This window comes from Odocoileus virginianus, chromosome 28, assembly GCF_023699985.2.
Source record: "Odocoileus virginianus isolate 20LAN1187 ecotype Illinois chromosome 28, Ovbor_1.2, whole genome shotgun sequence".
NCBI classification, from domain to species: domain Eukaryota; kingdom Metazoa; phylum Chordata; class Mammalia; order Artiodactyla; family Cervidae; genus Odocoileus; species Odocoileus virginianus.
In genome coordinates, this window is record NC_069701.1 from 25,052,873 (window position 1) to 25,078,661 (window position 25,789).

The following is a 25,789-nucleotide window of genomic DNA, read 5'->3' on the forward strand; positions in this document are numbered from 1 at the left end:
CAAGGGAGCGCGCGTTTGCGACAATGTGACGCCAGCAAGTTTTGGCGGGAAAAGCCCTGCATTTGGATTCCTGTGGTGGCGGGCAAAGGACGGCCTGGTGAGGAAGGGCGGCCGGTAGAGTGGGAAAGGCGCCTGGAGCTGGAGTTCGGGGACCACATGATTTAGGAGGGGCACGGCGACAGGACGTTCTCGGTTCCGATCCCAAAGGATCGGAAAGGCTCCCTCGGAGGCGTGGTTTTAGGAGGGTGGAGGAGTATGGTGGCGGGGGTCCTCGTTATACCGGGACTGGAGAGAAGCCTCCTCTGCTGGCTGGGAGCCCCCAAGGTTTGGGGCCCGGCGGCCCGGGTGCCACCCAGCCCTTCCTTCCGCTTCTTGGGGCAGATGGCCCCGCCCCGGGCTCCTCCTGACCTTGGGGACGGGGTAGAGGTGGGAATTGGGAGTGAGCGGGTGGGGAGGGGTGGCTGCGGTCCCCGCGGTTATTTCCTCCTCCACTAGCCCTCGTCCGCTTACCCTAACCCGAGACTTCACTTCTCACCCTCTTCACCAGTCCCCGCCGTACGGCACTGGTCGCCCTCATCAGCGCTGCTAGTACATTTCCTCTGCCGCCTGGAAAGCGGGGTTTCAGCTTCGGGTTTGCGTGGCAGTGGGGCTTGTGAGTTATCAATCAAATGCCGCGGTTTAGGATACTTGCTCATGCTTTAAAAGACTTGGATAGAATACGGATGATGTGAAACCAGGAGCTGTGATTTATCTTGGGGGAATCACGACAAGAGGCGGAGCTCAGAGGCTTCAGAAATGATTGAAGCTCGTCCTCACCAACCGTCTTTTCTGGGTTCCTGCTTTTACAGCCGCGGGACTTAGTGGAGTCATGGCAGTGCCCTTTGTGGAAGACTGGGACTTGGTGCAAACCCTGGGAGAAGGTGCCTATGGAGAGTGAGTCTGAGTCCGTCTTACCCGCCTTCACACTTGCTGTAGTTTTCTGTCTCCTTTGAGTACATATTCATTGTTCTGGAATTGTTTGTTTAAACACTGTGGCACCCAAAAGAACAGATCTTTGCATGCAAATTCCGAAACTTTGGGAAACTGAAGCTACACAATCTTTTGTAAGGGTTAACTGTTTGTTTTTTCTTCTTTTTGGGGGAGGCGGGGGTGGGTGGTACAAAACAGAGCAAAACAAAACATTTTTTCCCTAAAATTTAGAGATTTCTGAAGTCGGTTTTCTCCTCCCATATATTCTTTAATGGGGTTTGAACATAGTGGTTAAATGAGCAAATGAACAGACTCTGGAGCCACATTACCGGCCTTTGTTTTGTGAAGTTTATGCAAGCTCGCTCTTTTTTGGCCGTGCCATCCTGCTTTCCGGGAGGCGGACCAGAAATTGAACCTGTGCCTCAAGCAGTAGAAACATGGGGTGGGGTCTTAACCAGGGGACCACCAAGGAAATCCCTCGGTGAGCTTCCAAATATCCTTGTGTGCCTGTTTTTTCAGCTGTAATATGGCAGGAATAGTCCATATCCTGTAGGTACTTAGAACATTTACCATAGACATATATACTATTAGATTAATAAATGTTAGGTTATGTTATTAAAATTAAATGAATAGAGCAAGAATGAAATCTTGACATTTGGGACAACATGGACCTGGAGGGTATTATGCTAAGTTTAAATAAGTCAGACGGAGAAAAACAAATACTGTATGGTTTCACTTACTAGATGAAACAAAACAAATGAACAAATGTAACAAAAGAGAAACAGAGTTAAAACAAACAGGTAGTTGCCAGAGGGGAGGGTGGTGGGAGGAGGAGAGAAATACTTGTACAAACCTCTAGTTGCAAAATAAGTCTCCAGTATGAAATGTACAGTTGGAGAGTATAGTCAGTAATTATGTAATATCTTTGCATGGTAGGTTATCCTAACTAGACATACAGTGGTGATCATTTTGAAATGTATACAAATATCAAATCACTATTTCGTAATGAACTAACACAGCATTATAAGGCAATTATACTTCAAAAACAGACTCATAGAAAAAGAGAAGGTATTTCTAGTTATCAGAGCAGGGTGTTGGGGGAGGGAGATTTGGATGAAGATGGTAAAAAGGTACCAACTTCCAGTTGTAAGATAAATAAGTTCTAGGGATATAATGTACAACATGATTAATATCACTAACACTGCTATATGTTATACATGAAATTTCAAATAGTAAGTACTAAGAGTTCTCATCACAAGGGAAGTTATTTTTCTATTTTTAAAATTTTTTATCTAAAAAATGATGGATTGTCACTAAATTTATTGTGATAATCATTTCAGTGCTTTATGTCAATTATAGCTCAGTAAAACTGGAAGAGAAATTAAATGAATAGAGCATGTATATGTGTGATGGCTTAGTATTGCTGTTATTCCATTTTAATTTATCAAATGTTTATATATTACTTTTGGATGTACAACATAATGACTTCTTTGGAGCATTAGCTATTATACTTCACATTTCAGAAAGGAGTATTATCTGTTGAGGACATGGCAGAAACCACTCCCGTGGTTTCTTCCAGGTGGCGAAAGTAATAAAGGTAAAATAGTTTTGGATGAGTTATGTTTAATCTTTTGAAGTTTTAAAAGAAATACAGTTCAAATGTCTGGAATATTGTATTTCTTCCTTTTTCTTTTTAGAGTTCAACTTGCTGTGAATAGAAGAACTGAAGAAGCAGTTGCAGTGAAGATTGTGGATATGAAACGTGCCATAGACTGTCCAGAAAATATTAAGAAAGAGATCTGTATCAACAAAATGTTAAATCATGAGAATGTAGTGAAATTTTACGGTCACAGAAGAGAAGGCAATATCCAGTATCTATTTTTGGAGTACTGCAGTGGGGGAGAACTTTTTGATAGAATAGGTATGGAAAAAATTTCAGATAATTCTTCTGCTAAATAAGTTTTTAAATTTGTCTTAATTTGGGGGTTTCTGTTTGTTCACTGTCTATTCAGAATTGCTTATGCGAGCAGCGCTGGTGGTATAGTGGTGAGCATAGCTGCCTTCCAGAATTGCTTATGCAATAGTGAAACGAGTAAATATTTTTGTTTTTGCAACTTATATCTACACTGAATGCATATGTAGAGTCATCAAAGAAATTTTTCCCCAAGTTGTATATGTAATTTTGATTGGCATTTCTGTTTTGTAAAGTTTAAGAATGATAAGCTGTGGTTTCTTGGTGCGTGAAGTATCATAAGTGCAATGTATTTTATGCCTATGCAGTTTTTTTCTTTGTAGACGTTCTAGTTTCATGAAATCGTTGCATTCATTTACAGATCTGAAATAAGAGGTTGTTATATAAGTGAAATAATTGAGAAGTTTATAGGATTTATTTATATATATACAAACTGTTTTTGCTACTTAAAAGTCTTGATATTAAAGAATACCGAGAAGTACATAAAATATATTCTGTGGACCTAAATTTATTATTTAGATATACTGTATTAATAGTTAAAAAGTGATTATTAGAATCTCCAAAAAAATGTATCTCAGAAAAGAGTTGAGTATAAAAGAAATAAGTTCACAGACATGTATGGCTTTGTGGTGTGAGAAATTATATGAAATTTAAATTTGTTGTTAAATATTTAGGAAATCAGCTTAGATTTGCTAGGCTTCCACTTTGACAATTACAATTCAGGAGAAGAGAAAATATTGGCATAACATTTAGAAGAAATTAGTGGTGAATTTGAAGGATATCAAGTAAATCATAAGTAGTACAAGTCAGGGCTTTCAAGGTATATCTTGCATTCTTTTTTTTTTTATTTTTTTTTTATTTTTTTTTTTAATTTTTATTAGTTGGAGGCTAATTACTTTACATCATTACAGTAGTTTTTGTTATACATTGATATGAATTAGCCATGGATCTACATGTATTCCCCATCCCAGTCCCCTCTCCCACCTCCCTCTCCACCCAATCCCTCTGGGTCTTCCCAGTGCACCAGGCCCGAGCACTTGTCTCATGTACCCAACCTGAGCTGGTTATCCGTTTCACCCTAGATAATATACATGTTTCAATGCTGTTCTCCTGAAACATCCCACCCTCTCCTTCTCCCAGAGTCCACAAGTCTGTTCCATACATCTGAGTTTCTTTTTCTGTTTTGCATATAGGGTTATCGTTACCATCTTTCTAAAGTCCATATATATGTGTTAGTATACTGTAATGGTCTTTATCTTTCTGGCTTACTTCGCTCTGTATAATGGGCTCCAGTTTCATCCATCTCATTAGAACTGATTCAAATGAATTCTTTTTAATGGCTGAGTAGTATTCCATGGTGTATATGTACCACAGCTTCCTCATCCATTCGTCTGCTGATGGGCATCTGGGTTGCTTCCATGTCCTGGTTTATCTTGCATTCTTGATTTGGGTTATATTTTGTTATTCTCTAATTTTCCTGTGGTGTTAACTTATTTTTGCCACTTAACAGTTGGGGAAATGTGAGTTGTTAGCAATGTATGTATTAGTGGACTCCAGAGTTATTTCATTGTAAGCATTAGATTCTTTTTGCAAAAGTACAATCATAGATGTTTAACTTTAGAATTAGGAGACTATGTGGTTGATGCCTGACTGTATTTACCTGATAAACTAACTTTCACAATTAATTTTTTAGAGCCAGACATAGGCATGCCTGAACAAGATGCTCAGAGGTTCTTCCATCAACTTATGGCAGGGGTGGTAGGTACAGGGGTCTCTTTTCCTTTTATTTAAAATTAGTTTTAGTGAAATAAGTTACTCTGTTCTGGTATGCTTCCCTCTGCTTCTCTTTTAGGTTTATCTGCATGGTATTGGAATAACTCACAGGGATATTAAACCAGAAAATCTCCTATTGGATGAAAGGGGTAAGTTGAGTATTTTGTCACTGCTACCAAAATCATTTTAATACAGCCATACAAAAGCAGGATCAAGGCTTTTGCATTACTGAAATTTCAGGGCAGCTTCTTAATTTGCCACTCAGTTATGGTAAATATTCAGTAAGTATAGTTAAGGTGAAAGTTCTGCCTACAGTTTGTGTGTCTTAAAGGTGGGAAGTTAGAGAGGAAATTTGCTCTTCTTATTTGTTTTTTGTACAGAGTTCCTCCTCCTTTTATAAACATAGCCATCTTGATGAGAAGCTCTGGAGGCTTGTGGATCTTAAGTTTCTGTGTGTCTTTATATGCTTCCTTCCAGCCAGCTGGGTTTTTACATCTCTGAGAAAGTTGTGCCTAGAGTATTATTGATACCTCCTGCCTCTGCACAGCCGGGTGAGGACATGGCTCTGCTCTCAGTGTTTAAGTGCTCTTTTCTAGAAGACCCTTTTGACTCTAGGATCTTTCTTTAACCTGGTCCATGCTGTTTGTATATTGACAGTATTTGTCTTAAGTTAGTAGAAGCCATGAGGCCTTTTTCTAGTTTTAGTTATATGATGATGTCTTTTATTTCTTCTTTATTACAATTTATTTTTGATCACTTTAAGGTAGAGAAGCTCCACAAATCTAAAATGACACCAGCAGTTTTCCAGTAAACCTTGACTCCTTTTAGTATTTGTGTGTGTGCTCAGTTGGGTCTGACTCTTTGTGACGCCATGGACTGTAGCGTGCCAGGCTCTTCTGTCCATGGGATTCTCCAGGTGAGAACACCGGAGTAGGCTGCGATTTCTTCCTCCAGGGATCTTCCCTACTCAGGGACTGAGCCCGAGTCTTGTGCATTGGCAGGTGTATTCTTTTGCCACTGCGCCACCTGGGAAGCCCCTGTAAGTGTACCTGTTTACCAAACATTCTCATTCGGCACCATCCTTTCTTCCTTTGACTTAGATAACCTCAAAATCTCTGACTTTGGCTTGGCAACCGTGTTTCGGCATAATAATCGGGAGCGTTTGTTGAACAAGATGTGTGGTACTTTACCATATGTTGCTCCAGAACTTCTAAAGAGAAAAGAATTTCATGCAGAGCCAGTCGATGTTTGGTCCTGTGGAATAGTACTTACTGCAATGTTGGCTGGAGGTAAGAGCTATTTAATCATGATAAAATTCCTGTCCTTTGAAAAGCCAGGTTTCCTGTACCAAAATAAATGAAATAAATCAAGGAGTTCCATATTTATGTGATAGTATTTTAATATTAACCTATTTATAACTAAGTTGGAACTTTTAATCCCAAAGATTAAAAAAAAAATGATTTATGTGTAGCTATTAAATGAAATATCACAATAGCTCTCTCTTAAAATTATGTGAATACTTTTGGAAATAGTAAGGCAGAAGTGGATTATCTATCTTAGAAGTATCTTTAAAATTTCTTAAACCATGTTTAATTAATTTGAAGGAAACTTTTAATGGATTTGTGTCACTGATTATTTTCCCTTAAAATCGTTACTGTAAAATGATTTGAACATTCAGAAAACTGAGTCTTGTTTCCTTTTAGAATTGCCGTGGGACCAGCCTAGTGATAGTTGTCAGGAATATTGTGATTGGAAAGAAAAGAAAACATACCTCAATCCTTGGAAAAAAATTGATTCTGCTCCTCTAGGTAACTGGGTTATCTTTAAAGTACTGATTTCCTGGTTAATGAAGCCTAGTGCTGTTTGAATTTTTTTCTTACATATTTTTTTCTTTTTAACTTTTAATTCATTATATAAATAATACATGATCTTTGTGGATAAAGTAGAAAAATAATAAATAAAATATTAAAATCCAGCCCTATAATTCTAGTACTCAGAAATAGCTTCCTTTAATATTTTGATATCTGCATGTGTTTTGTAGTAGAAAATATGTAAGTATATATGTTTGTTATATATGTATATTATTTATAAGTATTTTTTTCACACAAAAAATGACATCACACTATACATGTTATTTTGTAAACTTTCTGTGAGTATGTGTGTTAATGCTAAGTGAACACTTTTTCATGACTATACTTGTAAGTATTCATCACTGTTTTTAAAAGCTGTGATGGTATTCTGCTATATGGACATGCCTTACTATACTTCTCCAGTTCACCTTTTTAGAGATTCAGAATTTTTTCTAATTTTTCACTGTTGTGAAAGAGATACGATGATCATCTGTATACCTTAATCTTTGTACATATGTCTCAGTTATTTAAAGTGAAACCCCAGAAGTGGAATTGCAGGGTCAAAGATGTATACAGTGTTTAATTATTATGGTTTACTTTGCCAAATTGTTTCCCAGAAAGTTTGTACCATTTCATCACAGTCTACCTAGTTTACATGTAAGCTATTTTTTTGGCTACACTTTGAGGCATGAGTCTTTGTTTTCCCACCAGGGAATGAACCTGTACCCTTGCAGTGTAATCAGGGAGTCTTAACCGCTTGACCACCAGAGAAGCCCCTTAAACATTTTTCTTTTTGACTAATCTAATAGGCCAACCTGTAAGAAATATATTCTAACTTTAAAATTTTTATTTTAAATTTAGTATCAATGAAGTTTTATGGATTTATTAGCTTTTTAATCTATTTTTGTGGACTTGTCTATTTTGCTCATTTTTGGTAGGAAGCTTTCCTTTTATTCTATATGAAGTTTTTAAGAAAATATTAGTGTCATTATATCATTGCATTTGTTACAAATATTTTTGACAGTTTGTCATGCATTTTTACTTTGTTATGCTATTTTGACATACAGAAGTTTTATATTTTATTTATTTAAATCTAGTGTCTTATCCTTTTTGATTTCTGACTGTATTGTCATGTTTGGAAAGGTCTTTTCTACCCTCAACAGTAGAAAAAAATTACCTATGTTTTCATGGCTTTTGTTTTGTTTTGTTTTCCATTTAAATCTTTGGTCCATTAGAAGAGTTTTTTGGTGTTGGGAGATGTATGAATTCTTTATCAATTAATTAAGGTCTTAGGATGATGGTTGTTTTTATTACTGTCTCTTAAAAAGTTACTGGAAAGTAAATTTTCATTATAAAATTGTGTGAATGAGAACTTAGTATGACATGTTAGAACAATGAAGTTTGGTATTGAAAATGATGAGGTTTTTTTTATCTTTGTGTAAATAGAGGTTTTCTGGTTTGTGTTTTGTTTTTGTATCTTTGTGTAAATATCATCAAGTGGAGAGAAACATTTCCGCCCAGCTCTTGTTCTATTTACAAACAACTGTGAGTCTGGTCTGGGAAGAATATTCAAAGATATAGACAGTAGCAAGGAATAATTGCATGAAATTCAAGCAAAAATTTAGTGGCTTTGTTTTCTCTTCCCCAGAAGTGGTATTTGGACCTAACGAGAGCAATAGGGAATGTGTGTTTTACACCACAAGCTATAGGCTTTTCTAATCTGCATGAATCTTGTAAATGTTGTCTTAATATTTTGTTTTCAGCTCTGCTACATAAAATCTTAGTTGAGAACCCATCAGTAAGGATTACCATCCCAGACATCAAGAAAGATAGATGGTACAACAAACCACTCAAGAAAGGTAATATGCTTAAAATACAAGTTTAAAAAAAATTTATTTATTTATTTTTTTCTGTGAAAGAGAAGGTACTTGTAAAGTCAGCATAAGTCAACAACACAAGATAGCTGTGGCCTCTGTCCTCGTGGAGATGATAGCCTCTAGTACAAAAAACAGAAGTATAAAAAATAATTTTTAGTTCGTTAATAATTATAAAGTAGAAAGTCAGGGTACTGTAGCTAAGAATTTGACCGAGTCTTTTTTTTTTAGCCTTTTCATTTTGTATTGGAGTATAGCTGATTAACAATGTGGTGATAGTTTCAGGTGCAGCAAAGGTGCAGCCACACATATACGTGTATCCACTCTCCCCCTAACTCCCCGCCCACCAGGCTGCCACGTGACACTGAGCAGAGTTCTCTGAGCTATACGGCAGTTGACCTAATCTTAAGTGACAGAGAACATTTACCTTGCTGAGGAAATAACGTTAAATCTAAGATTTGAAGATTAAAGGGGAGCTAGCCAGATGAGTAGTAGCAAGACGAGTGGCAGATTCCAAACACGGAAGCAGCATCAGGGATGACCTGGTGGTTAGAGAGTAGTGCATTTGAGGAGCTTGAGAGAAGGCGTGTGTGGCATGGACCATGTCTGGCTTGTTCAGCATTACATCACCAGTGCTTAGTACAGTGTGTGGTCCATTGTAGGCATTTCATAAATGTTCATGGAGTGAATAAGTGAGTAGAGAAGGGGGGGAGAGAGATTTGAGATGAGGTGGTAGATAGGAACCAAGCCATGGAGGACCTTATAACTCATGCTAAGAATCTTGGGCTTTAACTAAAGGCCATGGGAAAACCTTTTGGTAGATTTTAAGCAAGAAAATGACATGCTTATATATTTGGTTTTAAAAGATCTTTCTAGAATTTCAGATTCTTTACCACTGAGCCACCAGATCCAATTGGGAGGAAGAAGCTAAAAGTCTAAGAGAGAGGGAAGAAAAAAGCAGCAAGGTCCCTAAGGAGAAAGGAGGGTATGGGGTCCTTTTCAAGTAAAGGAATGAACATTTGGTGGGAGGACGGAAGAGAGGACAGGTAGGAATGCAAGTAAGTTAGATTTGGTAGCAGCAAATCGAGGGAGCTTCCAATGACTGAAATGGGAGATGTATGTAAGTAATGAGGTACTGGAGCGGGTCTCGGTAATTTGGCAGGAGTATAGATGTTTTCAAAGAATCATTATGGGGAAAGGAAGAGAAAACTGATTAGAGAAATGTATCGTAGCCTGTTAGGGGTGAGGATCCAGTGGAGGGGAGTAGCCATGAATTTACTGTGGCATCCTATTCTCTATGATGATTATTTTCAGTAAAGATTTATCCAAGGGAGTGATAGCTTATGGTGAACGATCTTGGATTCGTGATCTCTGAAAAAGATTTAACTTTGGGACCAGGGACCAGCGTTGATCACTCAAGAGCTTTTGTATAGCAGAGTTTTATTAAAGTGAAAAGGGACTGAGAAAGCTTCTGACATGGACATTAGAAGGGGGACGGAGAATGCTGCCACCCACCCCCCTATCCCTGCCAGCTAGTCTTATCAAGGCCTTATCAGACCCATTCCCATAACATACATCTTAAATTAATAAGATTAGAACCAACAATAGAAAGATCTTACCACCCACCCCCATAATACACATTTTAAGATGACAGGATTAGTCAGAAGGTTCTTGTTAAGGAGAAACATCATTGAGCAAGATACATTGTTATATTGACTAAGACAAAGCAATGTAGAAAGAAGGTTTGACCTTTTCTCCTTGAGAGCCCCAGACCCCTTTCTTCTCCTCAGAAACCTTGGGCTTCTTATCAACCTACCTAGGAATTGACTCTCATGAGCAATGAAGGTTGAGTAGAGCAGATTCATAACATTCATTGTCATTATCACAAATTATTTTTTATTTTAAAAGGCTTTGATCCTGTTGCTGGATCTCTTAGTCTTCATAGAACATTGTTCTGCTACCAAAAATGGTACCATTAAAATGACTGCCTTAACATTGACACTGTGCCCTTGGGACAGACTTACAGGTCAAGATTTATGAAATGTGTAGTTTGCACAATTTGACAAGTGATTCTGAGTCAGAAGTTCCTAACCATGTTTCTCATAAAATCATATAGGAAGAGCCACTGTCTATCATATAAGTATTTTATGTTTAAGAAATGAATTTAGATATGGTTTTACTTCTTCAATTTGCTAACTGGGAAAGCATCTGTATTTATGTTCTCTTTTTTAGGGGCAAAGAGGCCCCGGGCTACTTCTAGTGGTGTATCAGAGTCTCCTGGTGGATTCTCTAAACATATCCAATCCAACTTGGACTTCTCTCCAGTAAACTGTGCTTCTAGGTAAGGTCGGTTAATAATTAATAAAAGATCAAGTAGTTGTTGGATATAATAGTCCCCATGAAAAACAATCCATGTATTTAATGTTTTAAGATGAATATAATTTTTTTCAGTGTGAGAATGGTAATGCCATATAAGAAAGGCCTAAAGAACTTTATTTAAAGGTATATTTTTCTCCATATCCTAATGCCTCAGTGAAGAAAGTGTGAAGTACTCCAGTTCTCAGCCAGAACCACGGACAGGCCTTTCCTTATGGGACACCAGCCCTTCATACATTGACAAACTGGTACAAGGGATCAGCTTTTCCCAGCCCACTTGTCCTGATCACATGCTTCTAAATAGTCAGTTGCTTGGCACTCCAGGATCCTCACAGGTAAGGGAATTTAGTTCCTCAAATAATAATGGCAACTCTTATTTTTTATTGTCTTAAAGTCTTTTTTTTTTTTTTTTGGTCAATCTAAGAAATACAGTATTAACACTTGATACAGTTTTGTTTTTGTTTTTGTTTTTTTTGACGTGGAGGAGAGAATTAGGGGAGACTTTTTTTTTTTAATGTTTATTTATTTGGCTGCACTGGGTTTTAGTTGTGGCACACAAGATCTTCAGTCTTCATTGCAGGATGTGGGATCTAGTTCCCTGACCCAGGATCAAACCTGGGCCCACTGCATTGAGAGTGCAGTCTTAGCCACTGGGCCACCAGAGAAATCCCGAGACTCAAGACTTTCTTTCCTCTTTTTTTAGCCACACCATGGCATGTGGGTTCTTAGTTCCTTAACCGGGGATTGAACCCTGGCCTCTGGCACTGGAAGCAGAGTCCTGACGCCTGGGCTGCCAGGGAATTCCCTAGGGGAGACGCTTATGTATAAGAATCTGAAGTCAGAAAAAAGAATTTTCAAGCCAAATAGCTATAGTATGATTACTTTTGGTGGTAAGTCTGATAATTTATTCAGCTTTCCTCTATTTGACTTGTAGAACCCCTGGCAGCGCTTAGTCAAAAGAATGACGCGATTTTTTACCAAACTGGATGCAGACAAATCTTATCAATGCCTGAAAGAGACTTGTGAGAAATTGGGCTATCAGTGGAAGAAAAGTTGTATGAATCAGGTATGTTTCATTGATTTTTGTTAGATCTTTTCCTGAAGAAAAATTTAAAATATTTGAGTAAAATAAGAGATATCATTCTGTGGTTGATTCATGTTGATATTTGGTAGAAATCAATACAATACTGTAAAGCAATTACCCTTCATTTAAAAATAAATTTAAAAGTGCTATCATTTTATGTATATATTAAAATTTAAAGTAATTAGTCTAATTTGAAAAAGAAACCATTGAAATTTAAGTACAGTGTTTTTTCCTTAAGAACTAGAATTTCTTAAAAGAAGACTTCTCTAAGGTTATTACAAATACTAAGAGATTCAAGTCTTATTTTCTTTAAAACTATACATTATACTTAAATTGTAACAGCAATGAGCTTCCTTCTGTGAAAGATGGGTCCATTAACAATTCCATGCTTCCTCCATCTTCCCTGCTCCCAACTGCCAATTTTTGTTGTTTACATTGTTATAGCATATTTATAATAGACATTCTGATCTGTCTTTAGGCTTTTCAAAAGTCTTAATATTGTGAAAAACAAAGAGAAAGGAATATTTTGTATTCAAGGAGACTAAAGAGGCTTGATAAATAATGTAATGCATGATCTTTCACTAGATCATGGATTTAAAGAAAAAGAAAGCTATAAATGATGTTATTAGAACAATTGGGGAAATTTGAATGTGAGTTTTATGTTAGATAATGTTTTTGTATCAGTGTCAGATTTCTTTTTTTTTTTTCTTCTTTCTGATAAGTGTCAGATTTCTTTGGTGTGATCATAATACTGTGGTTTGTAAGAGAATGTCTGCAGGAGATACATGGTAAAGTGTGTGTAATTTATAACTTAGTTTAAAAACTAAAAAAAAAAGACAATCACGTAAAAAAGAAGTAAACATGCTTATCTAGGTTTATAAGGCCAATAAACATTTGTGGTTATTTATTGTAGGATTCTTTCAGTTTTTCTGTAGATTTGTAAACTTTCAAAATTAAAAGTTAGGGGAAAATGTTACTATGAGGAAACCTGAAGCCAGCCTGATTATACTCTCACTTATATAGATATCTTACTCCTTTTTTTTTTTTTTAGGTAGATTTATTGAGATAAAGCTCACATGATATAAAAATCATCACTTTAACCATTTTAAAGTACACAATTTAGTGTTTTTAAGTATGTTCACAGGATTGTGGAATTATCACCATTTAAATATAGAACTTCCCACTGCCCCCCAAATAAACTCTGTACCAATTAGCGGTCATTCTTCATTCCTTCCTCCCTGGCAATCACTAATATACTTTCTGTGGATTACCTATTTCTGGGCATTTCCTCTAAATGGAATCATATAGTGTATGACCCTTTGTGTTTGTCTTCTTTTACTTAATATAGTATTTTCAAGGTTAATTCATGTTGTAGCATTTATCAATACTTTATTCCTTTTAATGGGTGAATGATAGCCTGTTACATGGATAGACTGTTTTGTGTAAGCATTTATCTATTGATGCACATTTGGGATAATTATCTACTTTTTGGCTGTTATGAATAATGATGAATAATGCTGCTGTGATCATTCGGGTTTCTGTGTGAAGACAGGTATTTTAGTTTGCAAGGGCCATCGTAACAACATACCACAGACTAGGAGGTATTTGTTTGTTTATTTACAGAAATTTATTTTCTCACAGCTCTAGACACTGAAGTCCAAGACCAAGGTTCTGGCAGGGCTGGTTTCCTCTGGAACCTTGGCTTTTAAGTGGCCACCCTCTTGCTGTCTGCTCCTATGCTCTGTCCTCTCTGCACACCTCCCCTGAATCTGTCACTTTCTGTATCCTGATTTCATTTTCTAATGAAGACACCAGTCAGATTGGATTAGGGCCCTCTGAATGGTCTCCTTTGAACCTAGTCACCTCTAAATTAAAAGACACTTGCTCCTTGGAAGAAAAGCAGTGACAAGCCTAGATAGCATATTAAAAAGCAGAGACATTATTTTGCCAACAAAGGACTGTATATATAGTCCAAGCTATGATTTTTCCAGTAGTCATGTATGAATGTGAGAGCTGGACCAGAAAGAAGGCTAAGCACCAAAGAATTGATGCCTTTGAACTGTGGTGCTGCAGGAGATTCTTGAGAGTCCCTTGGACTGCAGGGAGGTCAAACCAGTCAATCCTAAAGGAAATCAACCCTGAATATTCATTGGAAGGACTGATGCTAAAGCTGAAGCTCCAATACTTTGGCCACTTGATGCAAAGCCAACTTATTGGCAAAGACCCTGATGCTGTGAAAGATTGAAGGCAGGAGACAGGGACGACAGAGGATGAGATGGTTGGATGGCATCATCAACCTAGTGGGCATGAATTTGAGCAAGCTCTGGGAGATGGTGAAGGACAGTCCCTGGGGTCACAAAGAGTTGGACACAACTGAGCAACTGAACAACAAGTACCTCTTTAAAGAGGTCTTATCTCCAAAATAGCCATGTTCTGAGGCATTGGGAGTTAGGGTTTCAACATCTGAATTTTGAGGGGACACGTTTCAGTCCAGAAGGAGATGTTTTCAATTTCTTTGGTATATACCTGTGATCAGAATTGCTGGGCATACAATAACTCTTGTGTTTATCTTTTGAGGAACTGCCAAATGATTTTTCAAAGCAGTGACACCATTTTACATTCCTACCAGCCATGTATGAGGGTTCCAATTTCTCTTCATCCTTGTCAACACTTGTTATTGTTTCTTTTTAATGAAAGCCCTCCCTGTGTGACAGAGAAGGCAATGGCAAAGCCACTCCAGTACTCTTGCCTAGAAAATCCCATGGTCGGAGGAGCCTGGTGGGCTGCAGTCCATGGGTTTGTTACAAGTTGGACACGACTGAGCGACTGAGCGACTTCACTTTCACACATTGGAGAAGGAAATGGCAACCCACTCCAGTGTGCTTGCCTGGAGAATCCCAGGGACAGGGGAGCCTGGTGGGCTGCTGCTTATGGGGTCGCACAGTCGGACACCTCTAAAGTGACTTAGCAGCAGCTCCCTGTATGAGGTGAGAATTATTAAAAATGTTTTTGTACTTTGGGCTGGGCTTAGCTAGACAAATCTGCTGATCTTAACTTGGGCTTATCCGTCCAGCTGAAGTTGATGGCTTTTCTGTGGCTGGTGGTCCAAGACAGCCTCATCCACCTTTGGAGTCTTGGTACTGGCTGTTGGCTGGGCCTTTCTTTCTATGTCCATCTTCTAGCCTGTGCTTCTAAAACAGTGAAAGTGGAAGTTGAAAGACCTCTTAGAACCTTCGCCATCTTCTGATCACTGTTGTAGCTTTTTACCCAAAAACCTAACCTCTCTTTTTCTTTCTTCTGTTTTAATAATCTTGTTTTCCCTCTCATTCTGGTTTCATTCTCTTCAACTGTTTCTTCTTTCAGTTGTATTTTGATAAAACACTAAATTTCTTCTGTTGCTAAGTGTTCACATAGACTCAATCCCCAGTGATGGCGCTGCATCCTGTTTACAGGTCGGTCTGAGTGGACACACATGTACCCGTCGGGAGAGGAAAGTCCTGGAAGGAATGGGATGTTTGGCGGCACTGCTCCTGTTGTAGAAGCTTTTCTCAAGTTTGCATCCCAGCAGTATCACTGAACTGAGATTATAGTTTTTATTTAGAGTATTTTCTACCCACACATATGCTTTAACCTTATTTTTATTGTCTTAGGTTACTGTATCAACAACTGATAGAAGAAACAATAAGCTGATTTTCAAAGTGAATCTGGTAGAAATGGATGAGAAGATCTTAGTTGACTTCCGGCTTTCTAAGGTATATAGATTAGCACATTTTTTAAGAGAGAAAGCTTTGTTTTGCTATTTTTGAAGTATTACATGTTCATTTTAGAAATTTTGAAAACACAAAGTGTAAAGAAGAAAGTAAGAATCAAGTCATCCACAGAAAACAGATTTATTTTTGAGACTGTATTAGAATAACCTTACTATTACTTGTAATACATGCTATATGGAAATACTCTTATGTGGAGATTTTTTTTTTTACTGGCATTATATTTTAGATATATGTTAACTTGTTTTTTTTATTTAATATTATGAACATTTGTTCTTGTCATTATCTATTCTTCCAAAACAGTTTTTCAAATAACATTCCTTATTATAAAAGTTTTTGTTTTTTGTGTAATCTGTAAATAACAAAGAAAATAAAAATAGTCATAAATTATTTTTATCTTTAATTACCTTTGGCATTTTGTAGCATTCTGAGCTTTTTCTTATTGAATTTGTATATAGTATTTTTCATAAAAATTGTGATTTGTCAAAATGTTTGCACATTATAGTTAATGAAACTTTATCTGTTATAAGCTACTTTGTGATTCATACTCATATACAGAGTTTTATTCACATTTCTGATTCTTTCTTTAGAAATTAGTAGTTCTGAGGTTATAGTTTTAGAGCCCTTGATACACAAGACCAAAATAGCATTTTCTCTATTTCCTGAAAGATTGTACATGGCTCTAAACAAGGCTGGAAGAGTTGGTCACTTTCTTTATATTGGCAGCTTGCTGCAGTACTATTGTCCAAATGCTTGGTATGGAATTAAATTAAGATCCTAGAGTAGTGAAATCCTTCTCATAACTGAATCACTGGCTTTGTTGCCACAGTGTTTTGGCAAGACTTAAGTGTAGTCGTGTAGCTAATTTTTAGTTTATAAACTCCCAGTGCCTATGAAAAACAGTGACCTAGGTCCAGAGCTCTCAACAATTGAAATGAACAAGATGCCATTGGTTTCTGCTCTCTGGGCCCAGTGTAATGGGCCCAAAATCAAATCAGAATTATTTATGTAGGCATTTCTTCTACATGGGCTTCCATTTTAGCTCAGCTGGTAAAGAATCTGCCTGCAATATGGGAGGCCTGGGTTCGATCCCTGGGTTGGGAAGATCCTTTGCAGAAGGGAATGGCTACCTACTTCAGTATTCTTGCCTGGAGAATTCCATGGACTGTATAATCCATGGGGTCACAAAGAGTCGGATACAACTGAGCGACTCTCACTTTCACTTTTCTTCTATGAAGTTGTTTTGTCTTTGTAAGAGGACCTGAAGATGAGGATAGCTGGACATATCTATGCATGTTTGTCTCTATGTACCACTAAAGAAAGTTTGATTTTATGACATAGTCTTTTTTTTTTTTTAACATGAGTTTTGGCTTTTATTCCTAATATAGGGTGATGGATTGGAATTCAAGAGACACTTCCTGAAGATCAAGGGGAAACTGAGTGATGTTGTGAGCAGCCAGAAGGTTTGGCTTCCTGTCACATGATAGATCCACTGGTTCTGGGATTCCTGGTGAATATAGTGCTGCTATGTGGACATTATTCTTCCTAGAGAAGATTATCTATTCTGCAAACTGCAAACAATAGTCCCTGAAGAGTTGTCTTCCCTCTAGCCAAACATTTTCCAATTCTTCTGTATATTCTTCATACAAATAATATCTGTATCTTAACTGTAAGTGAAACTTTGGGGAAAGGGTGGATAGAATTCATTTAGATAGTCCTTCATGTGCATTTAGCATCTGAATTGAGACCCGCCTGGTGGAAACCATGCTCTGGGGTTACATGAGTTTACCAGCATTTATACCAATATAATGAAAAATTATACTCTTGTCCCATTCTACCAAAACATTTGGTTCCATCCAAAAAGTACATATTTCCTGCACATTGACTTAATCACATGGATAAATTAGTAAAAAAAACAAAAACCTGTTATTTGTGGGGCAGTAAATTTATCAGTCAGTCTGAAGTGAAGCCAGCTTCAAAATGTATACCCCAAGATTTGTACTTAAAAGGGCCTGACCAGGTACATAAAGCTGTTTTTGAACAATAATTAAAATTGCAAGTTGGTATGTTTTTTTCTGGTATAGTTAATATGTATGATTGGTCTTTCAAATAGAAGTTGAGCATAAATTCTAGTGCTTAACAATCTTTACTCGGAATTACTGTTGCACATTTTAAATATTTTTCTATATTATTTTCTACTTTCACAGCCATATTTTAATTCTTTATTACAGAAATAAATTCTATTTTGAAAATGAATAGCTAACTCTGTAAACTCATTGACGACTAAACTTCTAGACAGTGAGGAATGAAAGAGGCTGGAGACGTAAGAAAGTAATGGAAATTGATCTGATTCCTGGCTTTTTTCACCTGTTAGTTTTAGTAAGATCTTGTTCTTTCAATACAATTTATATTAACATTTGAATGTGTTAGATTGGGTCCCAGTATTCCCATTTCTTGGTGATTTATAAAAATTAGCCAGTTATTCTAGTCTGAAGCCAAGAACATGAAACTTTATAGAGTTTATTATATATTGTGTATCTTGGTAAATGGCATTATTGTGGTATAGCTGTCGTTTTTCAAATAGTCACGTACAGATGTGAGAGCTGGACCATGAGGAAGACTGAGCACCGAAGAGTTGATGCTTTTGAACTGTGGCATTGGAGAAGACTCTTGAGAGTCCCTTGGACTGCAAAGAGATCCAACCAGTCCATCCTAAAGGAGATTAGTCCTGAATATTCACTGGAGGACTGATGCTGAAGCTGAAACTCCAGTACTTTGGCCACCTGATGTGAAGAACCAACTCATTGGAAAAGACCCTGATGCTGGGAAACATTGAAGACAAGAGGAGAAGGGGACGACAGAGGATGAGATGGTTGGATGGCATCACTGATTCAATGGACATGAGTTTGAGCGAATTCTGGGAGATTGTGAAGGACAGGGAGGCCCGCGTGCTGCAGTCCATGGGGTCAAAAAGAGTCAAGACACGAGTGACTGAGCAACAACAACCCGCAGGAGGAATAAATTTAAACCGATAGGCAGCTTCTAAGAATTAAGCCAGTACATTCTCAAATAAGAAATTTTGTTCTTGAGAATTGTCAGCCAGGGAATTCTCTGGCAGTCCAGTGGTTCAGACTCTGAGCTTCCACTGCAGGGAGCGAGGGTTTGATCCCTAGTTGGGGAACTAAGTTCCCACATGCCACACAGCATGTCCAAAAGAATAAGAGAAGAGAGAGAATTGTCAGCCAGCCATTGGTAACTCTCATAAACAAAGTTGTCCCTGGCTTTGACATCTCCCCTGAACTCTAGACTTTTACAACCATGGTCTACCTGACATTTCCCCTTGACTAATAGTCATCTCCTGACCAAATAGAACTTTTGATCCCTGTCCTCCAACCTACTCCTCCCTAGTTCCCCCCACCTCAATAAATGCCACATTTAGCCCCCTAGTTTCTTAAGCTAAAACTCTAGAAATCATCCTTGATACAGTTTTATACTCTGAATTCAGTTCAGCAGCTCCTATTTAGTTCAGCAAATATGTACAAAATAGGGCTTCCCAGGTGGCACTGCTCGTAAAGAACCTGCCTGCCAATGCAGCAGACATAAGAGACTCAAGTTCAGTCCCTAGGTTGGGAAGATCTCCTGGAGGAGGGCATGGCAACCCACCCCAGTATACTTGCCTGGAAAATCCCATGGACAGAGGAGCCTGGTGGGCCGCAGTCCACAGGGTCACAGAGTCGGACACGACTGAGCCACTGAACAACAACATGTGCACTCCCATTCTGTGGCTTATTTCAGACTTTGTGTAAGATTGTAGTTTTAATATAGTTCAATTAAGACTTTTCCTCTGTCTAGCAATTTTTGTTTCCTACTTAAACACTCATTCCCTACTTCAAAATCATGAAGATTTTCTTTTCTGTTATCTTCCAAAAGCTTTATAGTTTTGGCTTTCACCTTTAGATCTACAGTTTACCTGAAAATGATTTTTGTGTATAATAGGTCAGGTAACATTTTTTCCCCATATGGCTATCTAATTTAGCACTGGTGAAAAGATTATCCTTTCCCCATGGGTCTTCATTGACATCCATCTAGTGTTCAGATTTCCAATTCTTACTTTTTACAGTTTTTTGAATCAGGATAGAAATAAAGTCCATACTAGAAATTGACTGATGTCTAAGGTGCTTCTGGTTGTAAGTGCCCACTTTGTTCTCCCTCTGTCTGATTTTTTTCTCCTTGTAATTTATTGGTATAAGAACCCAGCTGGTTTATTGTTTCATTCTTAGTCCGAATTTGCATCACTGTGGTTCAGTTTCTCCAGGTTTCACCTGCCCTCTGTGTTTTCTGTAAATGGAGACATTTGGGCTCCTCTGGTGGCTCAGATGGGAAAGAATCTGCCTGCAGAGAACGAGACCTAGATTTGATCCTGCGTCAGGAAGATCCCCTGGAGCAGGGAATCTTCTCCCTTCCCCAGGAATACCCACTTCAGTATTCTTGCCTGGAGATTTCCATGGACAGGAGCCTGGCGGGCTTCCAGGCCATGGGATCAGTAAGAGTCGAACACAACTGAGTGACGAACACTCACTTTTTACTTTCAGGATACTAGTCCTGTGTCAATTTTATGTGTTGCATACAAGTGTTTAAAATCATGCATTTCTCTCTCTAAGTTTCACTGTACTTAATGCCACAAATTTTCATGTGTTGTATTTTTGTTACCTGGCTCAAATTTTTTTTTCTAATTATTTTATTGTTTATATTTTGACTCATGGATCATTTAGAATTGTGTTTTTATTTCCAAACCTTTGGGAGTCTGTTTATTCATATGACTCTAATTTCCTTTAGGTTCTTTCCCCCCTTTTAAATTGATTTTAAAATTTTGGATTCATTTATCTTTAAGCATGATTGACTTGTATTTTATTATTTTCAGGTGTTAAATGTAGTGATTTGATATTTTTCTAGATTTTTTTTTAATGTGGGCTATTTTTAAAGTCTTTACTGAATTCATTACAGTATTGCTTCTCTTGTTTATGTTCTGGTTTTTTTTGGCCATGAGGGATGTGTGCTCTTAGTTCCCTAACTAGGGATCGAATCTTCACTCTCTGCATCGGAAGGTGAAGTCTTAACCATTGGACTTCAGAGAAGTCCTTGGTATTTTTATACGTTACAAATGATCACCACAATAAGTCTAGTTAACATCTGTTACCATACAGAGTTACTATAGTATTGTTCACTGTGTTTCCTATGCTGTACATTACATTCCCCTGACTTCTTTTGTTCCTGGAAGTTTGTACCTCTTAATCCTCTCCTTTAGGTTTTTGAACATATCTCAAATAGTTGTTTATTGCTTTTGTTCATTAATTTCAATGTCTGGTTCATCTTGAGACCAGTATCTTTTTTTAGCTATGAGTTACATTTTCCTTTTTTTTTTTTCCCTGATAATTTGTTTTATGTGGTGGACACAGTGAATGATGCATCTGAGAGATTCTGGACTCTGTGTTCCTCTGAGGAGAACTGACATTTGTTCTGGTGGGTAGGTAACTTGGGTTGACCTGAACTCCAAAGCTGGTCTTCCTTGAGGTGGACAACAGCCAAAATCTCTGCTCAGTTCTCTCTGCTTCCAGGTACTCTTGTTGAGCCTCCCAGAGTCAGTGTCAACCAAGAATTTGGTCACAGTTTATACTCAAGTTTTGGAGTTTATCCCCTCTGTAGTTCCCTTTCCAGGATTTCCCCCTAATTTTACAGCTGCTCTGCCAACTCCAGCCTATGTTCTCTGACCTCAAGCCAGTAAACTGGATTTTTGCCACTCTATGACATGTGGATTGAGAATACCCTTAGGCGTAAAGGCTCAGAACTATCTATCTCACACAGTGCTATCCTAGTCTTTTTAGGGGTGACTTCTCTCTGGTTCCCTTTCGAGAAATTTTTAAGTAGTTGTTTCTAATTTTTGGTTCATAGTTTTAAATTCTTATCTGAAGGAAGGTTAGTTCATCCAAACTAATCCACCATTCAATTCAGTTCAGTCGCTCAGCCGTGTCCAACTCTTTGCGACCCCATGGACTGCAACACAGCAGGCCTCCCTGTCCATCACTAACTCCCAGAGTTTACTCAAACTCATGTCCACTGAGTTGGTGATGCCAGCCAACCATCTCACCCTCTGTTGTCCCCTTCTCCTCCCGCCTTCAATGTTTCCCAGTATCAGGGTCTTTTCAAATGAGTCAGTTCTTCACATCAGATGGCCAAAGCATTGGAGTTTCAGCTTTAACATCAGTCCTTCCAATAAATATTCAGGACTGATTTCCTTTAGGATGGACTGGTTGGATGTCCTTGCAGTTCAAGGGACTCTCAAGAGTCTTATCCAACATCACAGTTCAAAAGCATCAATTCTTCTGCGCTCAGCTTTCTTTATACTCCAACTCTCACATCCATACATGCTGTTGCTGCTGCTGCTAAGTCACTTCAGTCATGTCAGACTCTGTGCCACCCCATAGATGACATCCCACCAGGCTCCTCTGTTCACAGGATTCTCCAGACAAGAATACTGGGGTGGGTTGCCATTTCCTTCTCCCCATCCATACATGACTACTGGAAAACCATAGCTTTGACTAAACGGGGCTTCATTGGCAAAGTATGTCTCTGCTTTGTAATATGCTGTCTAGGTCGCTCATAACTTTTCTTCAAAGGAGTAAGTGTCTTTTAATTTCAGTCACCATCAGCAATGATTTTGGAGCCAAAAAAAAAAAAAATAAATGAATAAAGTCAGCCAGCCACTGTTTCCCCATCAATTTGCCATGAAGTGATGGGACCAGATGCCATGATCTTAGTTTTCTGAATGTTGAGTTTTAAGCCAACTTTTTCACTCTCCTCTTTCACTTTCATCAAGAGGCTCTTTAGTTCTTTTTCGCTTTCTGCTGTAAGGGTGGTGTCATCTGCGTATCTGAGGTTATTGATATTTCTCCTGGCTATCTTGATTCCATCTTGTGCTTCATCCAGCCCAGCATTTCTCATGAAGTACTCTGCATATGAGTTAAATAAGCAGGGTGACAATATATGGCCTTGACATACTCCTTTCCCAATTTGGAACCAATCTGTTGTTCCATGTCCAGTTCTAACTGTTATTTCCTGACCTGCATACAGATTTCTCAAGAGACAGGTCAGATGATCTGATATTCCCATCTCTTGAAGAATTTTCTACAGTTTGTTGTGATCCACACAGTCAAAAGCTTTGGCATAGTTAATAAAGCAGAAATAGATGCTTTTCTGGAACTCTCTTGCTTTTTCAATGATCCACTGGATGTTGGCAATTTGATCTCTGGTTCCTCTGCCTTTTCTAAAACCAGCTTGAACGTCTGGAAGTTCATGGTTCATGTATTGTTGAAGCCTGGCTTGGAAAATTTTGAGCATTACTTTACTAGCATGTGAGATGAGTGCAATTGTGCAGTAGTTTGAACATTCTTTGGCATTGTCTTTCTTTGGGATTGGAACGAAGACTGACCTTTTCCAGTCCTGTGGCCACTACTGAGTTTTCCAAATTTGCTGGCATATTGAGTACAGCACCTTCACAGCATCATCTTCTAGGGTTTGAAATAGTTCATTCCTAGAATTCCATCACCTCCACTAGCTTTGTTCATAGTGATGCTTCCTAAGGTCCACTTGACTTCACATTCCAGGATGTCTGGCTCTAGGTGAGTGATCACACCATCGTGATTGTCTGGGTCATGAAGATCATTTTTGTATAATTCTTCTGTGTATTCTCGCCACCTCTTCTTAATATCTTCTGCTTCTGTTAGGTCCCTACCATTTCTGTCCTTTATTGAGCCCATCTTTGCATGAAATGTTCCCTTGGTATCTCTAATTTTCTTGAAGAGATCTGTGGTCTTTCCTATTCTATTGTTTTCCTCTGTCTCTTTGCATTGATTGCTGAGGAAGGCTTTCTTCTCTCTCCTTGCTATTCTTTGGAACTCTGCATTCAGATGGGAATATCTTTCCTTTTCCCCTTTGCTGTTTGCTTCTCTTGTTTTCACAGCTATTTGTAAGGCCTCCTCAGCCAGCCATTTTGCCTTTTTGCATTTTTTTTTTCTTGGGGATGGTCTTGATCCCTGCCTCCTGTACAGTGTCGCGAACCTCCATCTATAGTTCATCAGGCACTCTGTCTATCAGATCTAGTCCCTTAAATCTATTTCTCACTGCCACTGTGTAATCATAAGGGAATTGATTTAGGTCACACCTGGATGGTCTAGTGGTTTTTCCTACTTTCTTTCATTTAAGCCTGAACTTGGCAATAAGGAGTTCATGATCTGAGCTACAGTCAGCTTCTAGTCTTGTTTTTGCTGACTGTAGAGAGTTTCTCCATCTTTGGCAGCACAGGATATAATCAGTCTGATTTCAGCATTGACCATCTGGTGATGTCCATGTGTAGAGTCTTCTCTTGTGTTGTTGGAAGAGGATATTTGCAATGACCAGTGCGTTCTCTTGGCAAAACTCTATTAGCCTTTGCCCTGCTTCATTCTGTACTCCAAGGCCAAATTTGCCTGTTACTCCAGATGTTTCTTGACTTCCTACTTTTGCATTCCATTCCCCTATAATGAAAGTGAAAGTTGCTCAGTTGTGTCCGACTCTTTGTGACCCCATGGATTGAATAGTCCATGGAATTCTCCAGGTCAGAATACTGGAGTGGGTAGCCTTTCCCTTCTCCAGGGGATCTTTGCAACCAGGGATCGAACCCAGGTCTCCGGCTCCCGCATTGCATGCAGCTTCTTTACCAGCTGAGCCACAAGGGAAGCCCAGGAATACTGGAGTGGGACATCTTTTTTGGGTGTTAGTTCTAGAAGGTCTTGCATGTCTTCATAGAACTGTTTAACTTCAGCTTCTTCAGCATTACTGGTTGGGGCATAGACTTGGATATTGAATACTGTGATATTGAATAATCCACCACTATTGGAAGCCAAAACTCCCCTACCCTCCAGTTGTAACAACATATTTGAATTTATTTCCTCAAAATACATAGCTAATAGATTAGGCTTCCCTGGTGGCCCAGAGGGTAAGGAATCCCCCTGCAGTGCGGGAATCTTGGGTTGGGAAGATCCCCTGGAGGAGGGCATGGCAACCCACTCCAGTGTTCTTGCCTGGAGAATCACATGGACAGTGGAGCCAGGTGGACTACAGTCCATGGGGTCGCAGAGAGTCAGACACGGCTGAATGACTAAGCACAGCACAATAGATTTAGCTATGTTTAATAACATTTAGCTAATATTTATCTCCCTCCATCAAAAAAATAGCATCTATAATGTTAGTAGGATTTTATTTCTCTTTGTTTCTGACACCAGGGGTCCCCAACATGCACCACCATTGTTATATTTTTAATATATTTTTAAATCTGTCAGTTTAGATGTGTTGTACATGGTGTTTTTGACCTTGGCTGACAGGAGACTGTTCTGTGAGGTTTGCTTATCAGCTAATTTGACTTAGTGATCAATCTGTGCAGTACTTGTCTATTCTGGATTTTAAAAGTTTTTTACTATGTATATCAAATTTACCACTGTATGAGTGGAAATTAAGACCTAATATAGTTTTTATATGTTGTAACATTTCTTCAAGTAAATCTTTCCTACAAACACACACACAAAATCCTTGATAAGAACCAGAGCAAAAACATTGATTTTTCAGGGGCTTTTAAACAGGTGTGGGGAGCAGTGGCTGAGAAGAAATGGGCTTGTGTGGGACAGAGGTTTAATTCTGGTGTTGAAAGAACTATTTTAGCTAATATTTATACTGTGCTATTTGCTCAGATTGAGATCATACAGCTTTGGTTTTGAAATCTGACCCTTGCTCACTGCTGCTCTGTACCCTTGATATGTTTGGAATGACATGGAATCTGAATATATAAAACATTTCGATGTCAAACTTTCTTACTTGTGAACTCAGGGTGATGCTATCTTTCCTCACTGCCTTTCTGGGCTCTTTTCAGCGGATCAGATGTGAAAACACTTTGAAGAGTGTAACTCTAATACAAGATAAGAGGGGCTGTATACAGTTTCCACCTACCCCTCTATGCTGAGACAAGCCAGTGACATTGTGTGTCAGAAAAAGATTTAATTAAGATAATTATGATCTGTTCTATTTATGTAGCAGAT

General features: G+C 38.3%; 1 protein-coding gene across 4 annotated transcripts; it reads left to right on the top strand.

Annotated features, from left to right (window-relative positions):
• CHEK1 (checkpoint kinase 1) lies at positions 1-25,559 on the top strand. 4 transcript variants are annotated; one of them, XM_020877685.2, is made up of 13 exons: positions 1-97; positions 849-933; positions 2,667-2,890; positions 4,635-4,699; positions 4,794-4,863; positions 5,815-6,003; positions 6,418-6,522; positions 8,328-8,423; positions 10,671-10,779; positions 10,972-11,149; positions 11,749-11,880; positions 15,549-15,650; positions 17,054-25,559. In XM_020877685.2, the coding sequence occupies exons 2-13, from the start codon at positions 869-871 to the stop codon at positions 17,147-17,149; spliced, it is 1,431 nt and encodes a 476-aa protein (XP_020733344.1). In that variant the 5' UTR covers positions 1-97; positions 849-868; the 3' UTR covers positions 17,150-25,559. The 4 variants fall into 4 exon arrangements, with proteins under 4 accessions (XP_020733344.1, XP_020733346.1, XP_070313459.1 ...); XM_020877687.2 differs by lacking the exon at positions 1-97 and adding an exon at positions 457-652; XM_070457358.1 differs by lacking the exon at positions 1-97 and adding an exon at positions 2,493-2,566 and having other exon boundaries at positions 458-933.
• The last annotated feature ends 230 nt before the right edge of the window (positions 25,560-25,789 follow it).

Bases quoted from the DNA above. Each gene is read 5' to 3' on its own strand.
- CHEK1 (XM_020877685.2), top strand. From the start codon at position 869: ATGGCAGTGCCCTTTGTGGAAGACTGGGACTTGGTGCAAACCCTGGGA. The intron at 11,150-11,748 runs GTAAGGGAATTT...TTTGACTTGTAG, and splicing joins GCACTCCAGGATCCTCACAG to AACCCCTGGCAGCGCTTAGT. The intron at 11,881-15,548 runs GTATGTTTCATT...TTATTGTCTTAG, and splicing joins AGAAAAGTTGTATGAATCAG to GTTACTGTATCAACAACTGA.